The 13,835-nt window shown below is 35.5% G+C and overlaps 1 protein-coding gene across 1 annotated transcript in view; it reads right to left on the bottom strand.

Moving 5' to 3' along the window:
- LOC130247470 (serine-rich adhesin for platelets) overlaps positions 1 to 13,835 on the bottom strand; it is a 47,580-nt gene that overhangs the window by 4,992 nt on the left and 28,753 nt on the right. The window contains exons 3-4 of the mRNA XM_056480703.1: positions 5,726 to 6,082; positions 2,962 to 3,110 (exon numbers count right to left, since the gene is read on the bottom strand). Coding sequence (XP_056336678.1) covers positions 2,962 to 3,110; positions 5,726 to 6,082 — 506 coding nt within the window. The remainder of the gene's footprint in view (positions 1 to 2,961; positions 3,111 to 5,725; positions 6,083 to 13,835) is intronic.

Here is a 13,835-nt window from a genome sequence, read left to right as displayed (position 1 = left end):
CTGAAACACACAGAGAACAGGTGTGCTATGTTTATGAAAGCATTTGAACTATCAAGCATGATTTATAAGCAGGTGATTTTTTTAATATAAAGAGTTTCTTTACATGCATGTTTAGTAATATCAGACATTTTCCCGGTCTTTAAAGTGAAATATCTCAACATAAACAAAGGAAGCTGAGAAAAATGTTCATTTTTGATAGAAATTTCAGACAGCACTTGGGTTTTTGCAGCTGAACTCTTCATATCTTGAAGAAATCTAAAAACCTGGTTACAGGTTTCTGACATCTTCAAAATGTCTTCCTTTGTGTTCAAAGGAAGAAATAAACTCAAACAGGTTTTGGAAAGAATGAAAGGTGAGTAAATAATGACAGAATTTTCGGATGAGCTATGCCTTTTCTAATCGTTTATGAGCTGTGTGTGTTGTATTGATTGAATTCTGAGGAGGCGGTCACATTAGGTGATGCATTTTCATTATGTATAGAATTAAGGCCATTTTATACTTCAACATATATATATAAATACATTTCGGATTTGACTATATACTGTATATATGCAGTTCTGTCTGGTTCTCGAATCTGATTGGCTGATAGCCGTGTGATATACTCGTACAGCCTCCTCACTCTTGTGTATTACTCCGCCCACATAGAGTGACAGCAGATCAATAAACTCACTACAGTTTGACAAATATTGCAGCTGTTGGACATTATAATGTACATTTAAGTTTGTTTTTTAGTCGAGAATGTAGTTGTTTAGATTGCAGCTATGCAGTTTATTTCGAAGTAAAGTGCCTGTTTTAAATATTTATAATTTTGGAGATTCATCATGTCGGCATCCATCAGTCTGTCATACTGAGCAGAGCAAAGACGGCTGATGGTCCGCCACACGATGACGACAGAGATCACATAAGTCATTAGGGGAGGAAAAAACCAGCGTAATTCAAAATACAGCTGATCAAATCATTATAAAACTGGTAAGTGACTTTCTAAGTCGATCTCTCTCTTTTGTATTTTGTAGTGCTGTTTTTATACCATAGTAATTGTTTACTCAAGTTTATTGAGTGCGAGATGGGACTTTCATATCAGGAGTGTATGTATTTTGTGTCGCCCACACCTTGTATTACCCTAAGTTACTTTTTGGTTGGCCACGAGTATCACACGAGCAGCAGTGCGATATGATGTATATCGTCAGCCATATTGCACTGCTAAACAGGAACATAAACATTTTTTAAAAAATGTCTGATGATAAATCATACTAAACGTTTACTGTTTTAGGTTCGTTAGGATTACCTAAATGATTTACATTTGCTACATGCAAGAATAATGAGAGGATTTTTTTTTTTTTTTATTAATTTCTAGACAGTCAAAAGTTTACAAACACTTCCTCTGTTTTTTTTGTTTTTTTTTAGCTTTGCTTTTAAACTCTATAACTTTGGTCAAATGTTTTGGGTATCCTTCCACAAGCTTCTCACAATAGTTTGCAGGAATTTTGGCCCATTCCTCCTGACAGAATTGGTGTAACTGAGTCAGATTTGTAGGCTGTCTTGCTCGCACAAGTCCTTTCAACTCTGCCCACAGATTTTTTATAGGATTGAGGTCAGGGCTTTGTGATGGCCACTCCAAAACTTTCACTCTGTTGTCCTTAAAGCACATTTGAACTAATTTGGTAGTATGTTTAGGGTCATGGTCTGCTTGGAAAACCCATTTGTGGCCAAGTTTTATGCTATGTAGCAGACATCCTGGCTGACGTCTTGAGATGTTGCTTCAGTATTTCTACATAATGTTCTTTCTTCATGATGCCATCTACGCTGTGAAGTGGACCAGTCCCTCCTTCAGCAAAACAGCCCCACAACATGATGCTGCCGCCCCAATACTTCACAGTTGGGATGGTGTTCCTAAGCTTGTAAGCTTTCCCCTTTGTCCTCCAAATGTAACACTGGTCATTATAGGCAAACAGTTGGATCTTAGTTCCATCAGACCACAGGACATGTCTCCAGAAATGAGTCTTTTTCCCAGTGTAATTTAGCAAATTGTAATCTGGCTTTTTTGTTGATTCTGGCTTGTTGATTGTCACAAGGAAGCAGTGTGTTTGAGGTTTTCCTTAAACACTATTCTACAGTTGTGCCTCTAATTAACTCTAATGTTGTCAATTAGCCAATCAGAAACTTCCAAAACCTTGACACCATCATCTGAGCTTTTTCAGAGACATAATAATCTTATTGTGTGTAAACTTTTGACTTTCAAGGAAAGTTATAACCGTTTCTCAAAAAATATCGCTCTCATTATTCTGCTATATAGCATAACAAACGAATGTGATAATCCTAACTTACCTAAGACAGAAAAGTTTAGTCACATTAACATCTGACTTTGTTTTTAAATGGTTATGTGCCTTTTATACAGTGTATGTAAACTTCTGGTTTCAACTATATTTAATATACCATTAAAACATTAATAATCAGAATTTAAAACATGCTCATTAATACATTAATCAAATTTATGGTTGTTTTGATTCTGGTACAACAGTATGAGATGAAATTGGAAAATAATGCAAATAAAAAAAAACTATTTTGTTCCAATTTTCATTTGTGCTTTACACATTTCTTTTGGAAAATTAATATAATTTTTTTTTTCACTTTTCATAATCATTTTCAATGTGGGGTCAGTTTGACTCACATAAACCTAAACTGAGATTTATTTATTTATTTATTTATTTGTTTATTAGTAGACCTTTTAAACAACCTATTCAAGTAAATAGTTTTGTGCGTTTTAGGAATAGTTGGAGCGTTTCATGCCCCTGAGATAAAGGGAACGTGTATAAAAAATAGGAACCATCCACTGGGGTCAGCCTGACTCCGTGGGCCGATTAAGAGTTAATAAAGTTTCCTGAGAAATGTTTTTCCTGTCAGTGTTGAAGTTTTATGACTGTTTCAGCTTGTATGTGCTTGTTTTCAAGTGAAGAGTCCTACCATGGGCAGATCCTGAAGTCTGCGAAACTCCGGCCCGTCGTTTGTGTTTCTGAATTTCAGGAATACGAGCACCGACACGATGGCAGCGACCACAACAAACGCTGACACCAGTCCAGCCAGCAGCGGGTCAGTGGACACTTTGTTACTGTCTAGAAATCAACAAAGAGAGAGCAACACTAGCAGATTATTTTTTTTTCTGGAAAATATGTAAATGGTGTGTGTCTGTGTGCAGTGACGCACACAGACACACAAAGATGCCTCTGTTGTGGTTGTGTCAGCTCACAGATAATAATGATGCTCTTGTTTGCCATTATCTGCTGTCAAACCTCCATTCACGTCCAGATTTATGAGGATTTGTGTTGCTCTCGACAAAAAATGCAGATGTGCGCTGTAAATATTTGTGCGTGTGCAGCTGCATTTGGACACAAAGGCCTCAGCGAAATGAGTGACTGTGCGATTATTGATATCACAGTAATAAATCTTGTTTGCATTGAAACAAACAGGCTTTCTGCACAAACGCTGCATCCAAAGCAGACACGAGAGGATTGAGCAGAAACTCAGGCCTTTTTGTCTTCACTGACAGCTTCAAAATCACAGATTAGCTGAATATAGTTACACGATTCCACACAAGCCTGCATGTATTTGATCAGAAATGCAGTAAAATAGTTTTTGATTTGGTAAAAAAAAAAAATTGGTGATGAAGAAACATGAATAATGTCGATTACTACTTTCTATTCATCAAAAAGAAATAATCCGCAATGTAAAGTTCAGAAGAACAGCATTATTTTTGTAATTATTAGAAATATTATATATATATATAACTATATGAGCTGTGTTTCAAAAATTCGTCTTATTCATCAGCATTTTAAATAAAAAATATGCTGATTAAAACACCTCAAACTGGCTATACTAATACATAATGTATTTAAATATATTAACTATGATAGATTTATTAAGAATTCATACATCATAATTCATTATTTAAATATGGTTTTCGTGGAGTCTTAAAAAGTTAAACATGCTTAGTGTATATACACATGTCTGTCTGTATGTGTGTGTATGTATGTATGTATGTATGTATATATATATATATATATATATATATATATATATATTAGGAATATAAATATATTAGGAATATAGATATATTATTTAATATATTTTAAAATCTATTTAATGATATAATTTATTTAGCTTTTTTTCTTATGAATTTAGTCAGCATATTTTGCAACAAAATATGCTGAATAAAATATATAAAATTGGCTATACTTATACATAAATTGTATGCAAATGTGTGTTATAATATAGTAAGAATTCATACATCATAATTAATTATTAAAATATAATTTTTATAGGGTTAAAAAGTTTTTGGTTTTCATGGCGTCTTAAAAAGTGAAGCCTGCTTAAAGTATATATGTGAGTCTGTCTGTATATATATATATATATATATATATATATATATGTGTGTATATATGTGTATACACTCACCGGCCACTTTATAAGGTACACCTGTCCAAACTGCTCGTTAAGACAAATTTCTAATCAGCCAATCACATGGCAGCAACTCAATGCTTTTAAGCTACGGTCACACCGGGCTTGTGTGTGTGCGAAATTTTGTCGTGCTGCGCAGCGAAAAGGGGCGGGATTTATTTTAAACAAGCTTATTAGACATTTTAAAAAGCCAGCGATCGCTCCATGTTTTAAATTTCTGTCCAGAGAGGTCCTGTTTTGATCCTCGATTGGTCCCATGCAGCCAAGTGATGCGATTTCGCAGGTTAGAGTCACCCAGCTTGAACTTTGCACCGCAAGCAACATGCGAAACTTCGCGCATGACCCCGCGTTTCGGTCTGACGCATTCGCGGCATATGAATGGAAGTCTATGGGAGGAAAAGCCAAGTGTGACTGCAGCTTTAGGCATGTTGACATGATTCAAGACGATCCGCTGCAGTTTAAACCGAGCATCAGAATGGGAAAGAAAGGGGATTTAAGTGACCCTGAACGTGGCATGGTTGTTGGTGTTGAGCTGGTCTGAGTATTTCAAAAACTGCTGATCTACTGGGATATTCACGCACAACCATCTCTAGGGTTTTACAGAGAATGGTCAGAAAAAGAGAAAATATCCAGTGAGCGGCAGTTCTGTGGGCGCAGATGTCTTGTTGATGTCAGAGGAGAATGGCCAGACTGGACAGATAGAAAGGCAACAGTAACTCAAATAACCTCTTGTTACAACCGAGGTCTGCAGAAGAGCATCTCTGAACACGCAACACGTTCAACCTTGAGGCGGATGGGCTACAGCAGCAGAAGACCACACCGGGTGCCACTCCTGTCAGCTGAGAACAGGGACGAACTGAGGCTACAATTCACACAGGCTCACCAAAATTGGACAATAGAAAATTGGAAAAACGTTTGCCTGGTCTGATGAGTCTCGATTTCTGCTGCAACTTTCAGATAGTAGGGTCAGAATGTGCCGTCAACAACATGAAAGCATGGATCCATCCTGGATCCATTTTTCTCCCAAGATGAAATACTCAAGGTGTGCCACATTTATTGTTGCTTATTTTTGATTGTTTATTGTGGCCTAACTCCAGTCATTCCAATAGAAAGCCACAAAATCACTGGAAAAGCACAAAGTATATAAAAGTACATTTCTAAATATGTAGCATTCAGGTTGGTTAAGTGAATTTGCTCAGGCACACCAACAGAAAAGAAGCTTGTTTGGAAGTGATTTATTTGTGAGCTGTGATGATAGATTGCGTTCACATACCTTCATCTCCGACATTGAGTGCTGATGGGGTGTCCAAGTGTGCTCTGGCCTGGATGGGACTGCTGCTGCTGCTCGTGAACGTATGTGTGATTTGGGCTGCAGTGGATGATGGGTCACCTCCTGATTCTGGGCTGCTGGAGTGTGTCGTTCTGTTGGATGCAGTGATGGTCGTGTGGGTGGCGGTGTGGAAGCTGGTTATGGACTCATGGGTTGTGGATGGCAGGAGTGTAGTTGGTGTTATTGCGGTGGCTGCTGTCTGATTCTGCACATGGGACACATCAGACATGTTTCGACTGTCTGTGACGTTCTCGGAGAAACTGGTGTTCTCCATTGGGGTTGTTGAGTTCACTACCATCCCTGATGATGAAGTAGACATTGTGTCAGAACTTTAGCGAACACATAAATCATTGAGCAACTTCAGATTTCTGAAAAATTGCACAATTAGAATAACTTGGCTCACTCGACACGGGTCGGTATTAGAATCTGAAGGTATGGTAATCTTGGATAAAAATATCACAGTTTCACGGTATTGTGATTACTACTCTAAAGTAGGGATGTGCACAGTTATTCGATTAATCAATTAATCGAACGCTTCAGCGACGATCGAGCATGAAAACGATGATCGATTGGCTCTAAAATTAAATTCCTTTTATTCTTTCTGATTGGTTATGCTGGTATTTGGGCAGTAGTTTGATATTTGATTGGTAATGGCTGCAAAGAGTTGCGGTCTAGAGGCGAGACCTGAGCGCAGATAGAGTATAGGGGGTCACACGCCAGAAGCGTCGCGCCACGGCCCACGCAGCATCATGTTTCTATCAGGGAAACAGCGGTGCCCAACCATGACGGACACTTCATATTTCTGCCGCGCCACAGAGCGCATCTGAATAGTTTCATTTAAATACCATGCAAAGTGCGCATCTGGTGTGTGATACTCTCAGCTGTCATGTGTGCGCCGTGTGCTCGACACTCTTTTCGCGAGTGATGTTTCACCGGATGACACCAAAATCGAAAGCTACTTCAGGGAGCCATGTATCTCTCTAATCCCGAAATATGTTTTTTCCACCATTCATAGGTTTAACACTGATTTATATATTTTCTGTGCGTGATCTTAGCGCATAGAGAATAACAAACTTGCGCATGCAAAATACGCCAAATGTAAATGGCCTCTAACGTCTTTTTTCGGGGATTACTACTTTAAATAATACACTTGCAGAAAGTAAACCGTATCTCAAAGCTTTAACTTGTCCATGCGTAAATACGCCACTGCTCACACTTCTTTAAATGTTTACTGTGTTAACCGATATTGATGGGGGTTTTTAATAACCCAACAGCATTGATTTAATTGTTTTCTGAATCCTGTCATAGTTTTATCAACACCATTTTTAACAGGGCTTAAATATATATATATATATATAATATATATATTATATATATATATATATATATATATATATATATTAAATGGAATGTTATTTAATTGTCACTATGATGCACACGCCTCTTGCTTAAGCTCCACCCCCGATTATTCGATTAATCGTTTGTCAAACCTGTGCATTAATCGAATGAAGAATGGTCAAAAATGCCCATCCCTAGTCTAAAGTATATCCTTTTAAAATATCTGGGTAAAAAACAAATTGTTCTTCCGATTAAACACTGTATTTCATTATAAGAAACATATAAAGTATTTTGGAGCGGTAAACATGTCAGGCTAAATAATCTAAATAAATGATTGACTTCTGCTGTCTTCATTAGTTTCAAAACACTGATTTGTTTACAACTTAAAAAGGCATCTCTGGATATCTTTATTTGGATATGAAGTAAGCCACTGCACTGCTCGAGTCTATAGCATGCTTGGATGTTTGAGTTTAAGCAATTGGTTATTTAGATCTTTCCCGAATCATGGGCTGACCAGTAGCTTTTGATGTGGAGGTACTTTTCTGTTCTCCCAATCATCCCCATCCACTGATTTGGCTGTATCACTGTCTCTCCACTCCACCTATAGCTGGTGTGTGGTGAGCACACTGGTGCTGATGTCCTGTGGCTGCCGTCGCATCATCCAAGTGGATGCTGCACACTGGTGGTGGTGTGGAGAGACCAGTCTCGTGATTGTGAAGCGCTTTGGGTGTATGGCCATACACAATAAATGCAATATATAAATAGTAATTACATTACAAATCAAATAGTCGTAAATACACATACAGCAGGGAAATTAAGTATTGAACATGTCATGTATTTTCTTGGGAATAATATTCCTAAAGTAGCTGTTGACATGGAATTGAACCAGATTTTGGTAAAAACCCCAAACAATACAAACATAAAAATAAAACAAAATAAAAAAGAAATCTGAAAATGATAATGTGTAATAACAATGAAATGACAGAAGGAGAAAGAACTGAACTACTGAAACATATTCAATACTTTTATATAAATAGCTTTTTTGGTGATGGCAGCTTAAAGACACCTTTCATTTGGAGAATGAAGTCACATGCATTGCTCAGGTGTGAGTTTATCACAGACTTCAACAGAGTGTCAAAATCTTGATCATTCTGTGGGTCTCATCTATCAATTCTGATCTTTAATAAGTATTTTCTATTGGATTCAGTTCAGGTGATTGGCTGGGCCATTCCACAGCTTGACTTTTCGTTCTCTGAAAGCATTTGGGAGTTTCCTTGGCTGTGTTTTGGATCATTGTCTTGCTGAAATGTCCACCCTGGTTTCATCTTCATCCTCCTGCTAATGTAGATGTTAGACTGAAGCAGTTAATATTCATTTACACTGACGAAGAGCAGAGGATTGCTGAAGAACTACTGAGAGATTTCAGCTGCTGTCTGGGCTTTCACTACCGAACTACACCTCCCTTTCTTCATGTGTTCAATACTTTTTCCCTGCGTCATTTATTTTCTAACACAAACTTCATTTGTAAACTAATTGGATTTATTTTCTTTGCATATGTGGATTTCTTTGGTTGTTACCAACATTCAGGGAAAATTTCAAGTCAAACAAAACCGGTTTCTAAAATAGATCATTTCAAGTCAACGGCACCTTTACAAGTATTAAATACTTTCAGTAGTTCAGTTTTTTCTCCTTCTGTCATTTCATTGTTATTACACATGATCATTTTTCACATTTTTCTTTGTGTTGTTTTATTTTTATGTTTGTATTGTTTGGGTTTTTACCAAAATCTGGTTCAATTCCATGTAAACAGCTCCTTTAGAAATATTATTCCCAAGAAAATACACGACATGTGTAATACCTAATTTCCCTGGTGTATTTTACCAGGATTTTTCACAAGATAAAGCTATTTTTTTATTTTATTTCATAAATCTCATAATTTCCAAGCTTTCATCTCACAATTAAATATTTTTATTTGAAAATCTCTTAAATTCATCTCGAAATTCAGTTTAGTTTTCACAATTCTGAGTATACGGTTCCAAATGTTAAGCAATGTCTTGCTGTTCTGAGTTTACACCTATCAATTTTTAGTTACAAACTTGCAATCCCCATTTCTTTCTCATTTATTATTACTATTAATTGTTTGTATCTATTCTGTACGTTATGAATGATCCAATACAGTGTATTCTTTGATTAATAACTAGTAGCTAAAGCTGTTAAAGGTGTTTTAACTTTCTCTTTTCTTTGGTCATGTCTTATCTTGTCTAAATGCAAAGTATAAGCCTCGACCGCCACTGGTCTGCCGCCCATTAAAAAAAGAAAAAAAAAATGGGTGCATGACGTACCCTGTGGGCAAAACTACAATTATTAGCATGTTTCCATGGCGACCTCAGGATAAATCCACAAACACAGCAGCATATGACAGATCTGCTGACAGAAATGTTGTGAAATCACTAAAACTGCACAACACAACATGCAAACTGAGCCGAATGAAGACGCTTTGGGCTTGTTTCTCTGTTAAACTCGTGAGCACATGACTTGGCTTGTTCAACAGTTTCTTTGATGGGTGATTCATTTTTTTCCTCAAGTCTGTGTTAAAGGTATTTCCAAATCCCTTCAACTCTTGAAATTTATATTTAGCCAGACAAATCACTGGAAAAACCATCTGGAATTGGACTTAATTGTGGATCGTGGTTATTTTATGAAGGAGAGGAGGAGAGAGCCGGCAAGGTTGCCAAGTCTGTTGTTTTCCTGCAGATTTAACTGATTGTTCCTGTTTCTTTTTTATTCTGCAGGTTAAAATAAATTACACTTACATGGCTGTGTTAAAATATTTTACTCTACTATTTTCTTTTTGCTAAAATGTATATTCGACTAGTCATTAGAAACTGTGCTCTGATAAATGTGCTAAATAATAACAATCTAAAAAAGTATATCTATAAGCTACAGAAGAAAGTCAGTTGCTTACAATTTAATTAGCATTTTATTTAGGAATTGAATTTGGTTATTTTACATTTTTAACATAGCTTTCATTTAAAATTAATTTTAAAAGTTCAGGCTTTACTTTCACTGCTGATGTGCATTACATTTTTGATTAGATGGCTCATGGCAGTCAGATGAGAAACATGATAACTGTTCAGTTTTTATTAAGGCAAAATGATTTTTTTTATGATAACAGAATTTTTATAAATACTAATATACAGTTTTTTCAAAGAAGAAACCATGTATAATGCAAACAGTGATGTAAAATTTGTATTTTAGGAATGGGCGGTGGCATATTTTGAGTTTCATTTCATATTATTGGGCTGGTTTTCTTGCAAAAACCTGGCAACCCTGTGAGGAGGTGAGAAAAAATGGAGCTTGGGTATGTCAGACAAAAATAAAAGTTGTTCAATGTTTTGATGATTAAAATGCAATCTTTTGTGCGTGAACATGAAACCGTTATTCTCTTGCATGTACAGTATTCAAAATTAGATATGAGGAACCAATCAGGGGTGCGTTTCCAAAAACCATCATTAGCTAGCTAAGGTTGCAAGTTCCTTTGTTTCAAACATAGTTTGTTGATTTGGTGTTTCCTAAATCCATCGTTCCAAAGAACATTCGCAAACTGTTCCTGTCTGTGTTCTATTCCCAGTTATCCCCCTATGCCCTATTCCTTTCAAACATTCTAACAGTCTTGGAATATTAAAAAAAAGGTATTAAAGTCATCACTCTTAGGTGTAATTTGCTTTCAAAGTATTTTTATAGTTCAGTTTTAGCGATCTTCATATTGACAATTTCGCTCCCTTCGCAGTGCACTTTCATAAAAAAGTGCATACGGTAAAAACATAGCATACGGTAATGCTTTTAATTTATAGTAGGTTATTTATTAAGTGTCTGTACTGTATATGACATGGGCCTGTTGGTTAGAACATTTCTACAGTGGTTTGCATGTGTCAATGTAAAAGTAGTCTTTTAAAAAAAATTAATAAACAATATCCTACTTAATAATAATAATCATCATCATCATTAATATTATTATTAAACTATGATATTTTTTTTCTCCATTTTCTAATAAATATTAAATTTAATTTCTTAATAAATAGCCTTATTTTATTGATTTATATGTTTTATGAGATTAGAATACGTGTTAGCTTTGTAAGTGACTTTATGTTAATTTAGAACAGCATATGTAACGTTCTTAATAATAACAATATTTGTAAAGGAAACACAGGTCCCTATATGTGACACTTACATATATTTCAGTTAATATGGAAAACGAGTGCATGTTTTTACTAAAACTAATATTGGATTTTTCAATATCACATACATCGTCACTACATCGCTCATTTCCCAAACAATGCATCGTACTATGATAGTTCAGCCGCGAGTTACGCCGTTGTTTGGGAAACGCACCCCAGATCAGCTCATTTACAGAGAGAGAGTAAAAGCAAACATTGCTCTGAATGTGAAAACACTCTGAATGCTTGTCATGTTTGTGTGAGTTCATTGGAGAAGCTCTGTTAAAAATAGCTCTACCTATGCTCTATACTGCACTCTTAAAAAATGCTGGGTTATTATAACCTGATACTGGGTCAAATATGGACAAACCAAACATTGGGTTAATTTTTTTAAATAAATTTCAATTACATTTTATAACTCAACAGTTGGGTTTGTCAATATTTGACCCAATGTTGGGTTAAAACAACCTAGCTTTTTTTTTTTTAGAGTGTATTACTTCTGCTCTGCATATGTACACTACCTTTAAAAATGTAATCGATTAATTGAACAAAGACACAATAAATTAGTCATAAGTGTGAATGAAGACTAATCATGATAATGATTTATTCCAGATAAATTCAGTGTTTTTGAACTTTTAAATATCAAATAATCCTGAAAAAATACAACACTCTTAAAAAAAAAGCTGGGTTATTTCAGACCAATTTTATGAAAATGATGGTCTGAAATAGCCACTAAGATAAATAATTCAATTAATTTAAATGGGACCGAATTTATCCCAATGTTTGGGTTTGTCCATATTTGGGTTGGAATAACCCAGCATTTTGAGTGAGGAAATACCAGCAGCTTTAATCTCTGATAACAATAAAATAAATGGAACCCTCTGCTATTTATGCTCAGTGTGATATAGTTATATCAGGTGTCGTGTTTTAGCACGTCTTTGACAACAAACTATTTTGTCCGACTGTCAACTGGTAATGTAGGAATTAATTATTATTAATAACAATAATTCTAATAATTCTACACTGAATTAAATGTGTTGCTCATAGTTAATTGTAAAATTTAAGTTTGTAATTTACAAGAAGCTTTTCTAATTACTAAATATACACTTAAGGTAATGTGTTGTGAAGAAGAAATTCCTTACAGCAGCTTTTCTTCAATGTAGCGTTACTTCACTATAAAAAATGCTGGATTCCACACAATTCATTCATGTTTTCCCAACACAAATTGATTAATGTAATATTGTTTAGCATAAAAATTAAGTTGTCCTCCCAAAAAACTCAAGAATTGTGTTGAATCAGCTCATTTATTTAAGAAGTTTAAACAAACAGCAAATAGTGTTAAAAGTATAAAAACGTTTTGTTTTTTGGGGGGGGGAATCAATGTATTTTCTGGAGAATTTGACTTTTCCATCACTGCTTTCTCATGTGATGCTTAAAAATGTGGTAAAATTATAGAAAACCCAGCTAGTGTTGTGTTTGACAGAGCGAGTCTGTGCATGTGAAATGTGTGCGTGTGTGAACAGCATCCTGTGTGTGTGCTTTCTGTGTCATGAGGAGTCAAACTCTCACTATCTCGTCAGATCTCACACTGCGTTTCTCCTTCTCACACACTGCCTTTATGTCTTCATCCATTTCTGTTGGCGTTCAGAGCCATTGATTGCTTTATAAAGGATCTATTTTCTCAGGTCAGGGGTAGTTAGGTGGTTTTAGGGAGGAATTCATGTAATGAAGTCTTTCATTTACTCTCACTAATGTAGTTGTAAACCGGTCATGATTTGTCTTTCGCTTGTCATTTTGAATTATGATACAGCAGATTCGAGAGATTGTCAGGGAAAGATGACTTAGTCGATGGTGTGTTCTGACAAGTAATGTAAGTCTGCAACAAACCAAGGGTGAGAAAAAAGATGATCCTTAAAGTACCTGTGAATTCACATTATTACACGGCTCTCTGAATATTTAGTTCACAACATTCCAAGGTATGTTATTCCCAGTTAACAGCCACTGAAATGAATAACACAGGCTCCTCCAGGAACTTTCATCTTAATGGTCAGTTAATACGTTCACATCCATATTTACAGTTGAAGTCAGAATTATTAGACCTCCTGAATAATTTCCCCCCCAATTTCTGCTTATTTTTCTGTTTCTGTTTAATGTAAAACTGCTTTTATTCTAGCTGAAATAAAACAAATAAAAATATTACTGAAAATACTGTAGAACAATTAGTTAAATTCGCAAATATTTGAAAAAGAAAAAACTATTCACAGGAGGGCTGATAATTTTGACATCAACTGAATATTGATGTCTTTCTTGCCCTCTTTAAAAAGTTTGGTGCCATCTTGCGACTGAGTAATATGTAGGTTAATGTATGCTCCATTCAACCATTCTCATTTCTGTCAGCTCTGCGTTTAATTATAGAATTAATAAACTATTTCAGCTAAGAACAATGTTTTGTGTGTATTTTGTAATGTTTTTGTGGCAAGTAGCCATGTAATAATGAG

This window comes from Danio aesculapii, chromosome 20 (assembly GCF_903798145.1).
Source record: "Danio aesculapii chromosome 20, fDanAes4.1, whole genome shotgun sequence".
NCBI lineage: Eukaryota > Metazoa > Chordata > Actinopteri > Cypriniformes > Danionidae > Danio > Danio aesculapii.
The sequence above is the reverse complement of the archived record's forward strand: the minus strand, read 5'-3'. Positions and strand labels throughout refer to the sequence as shown.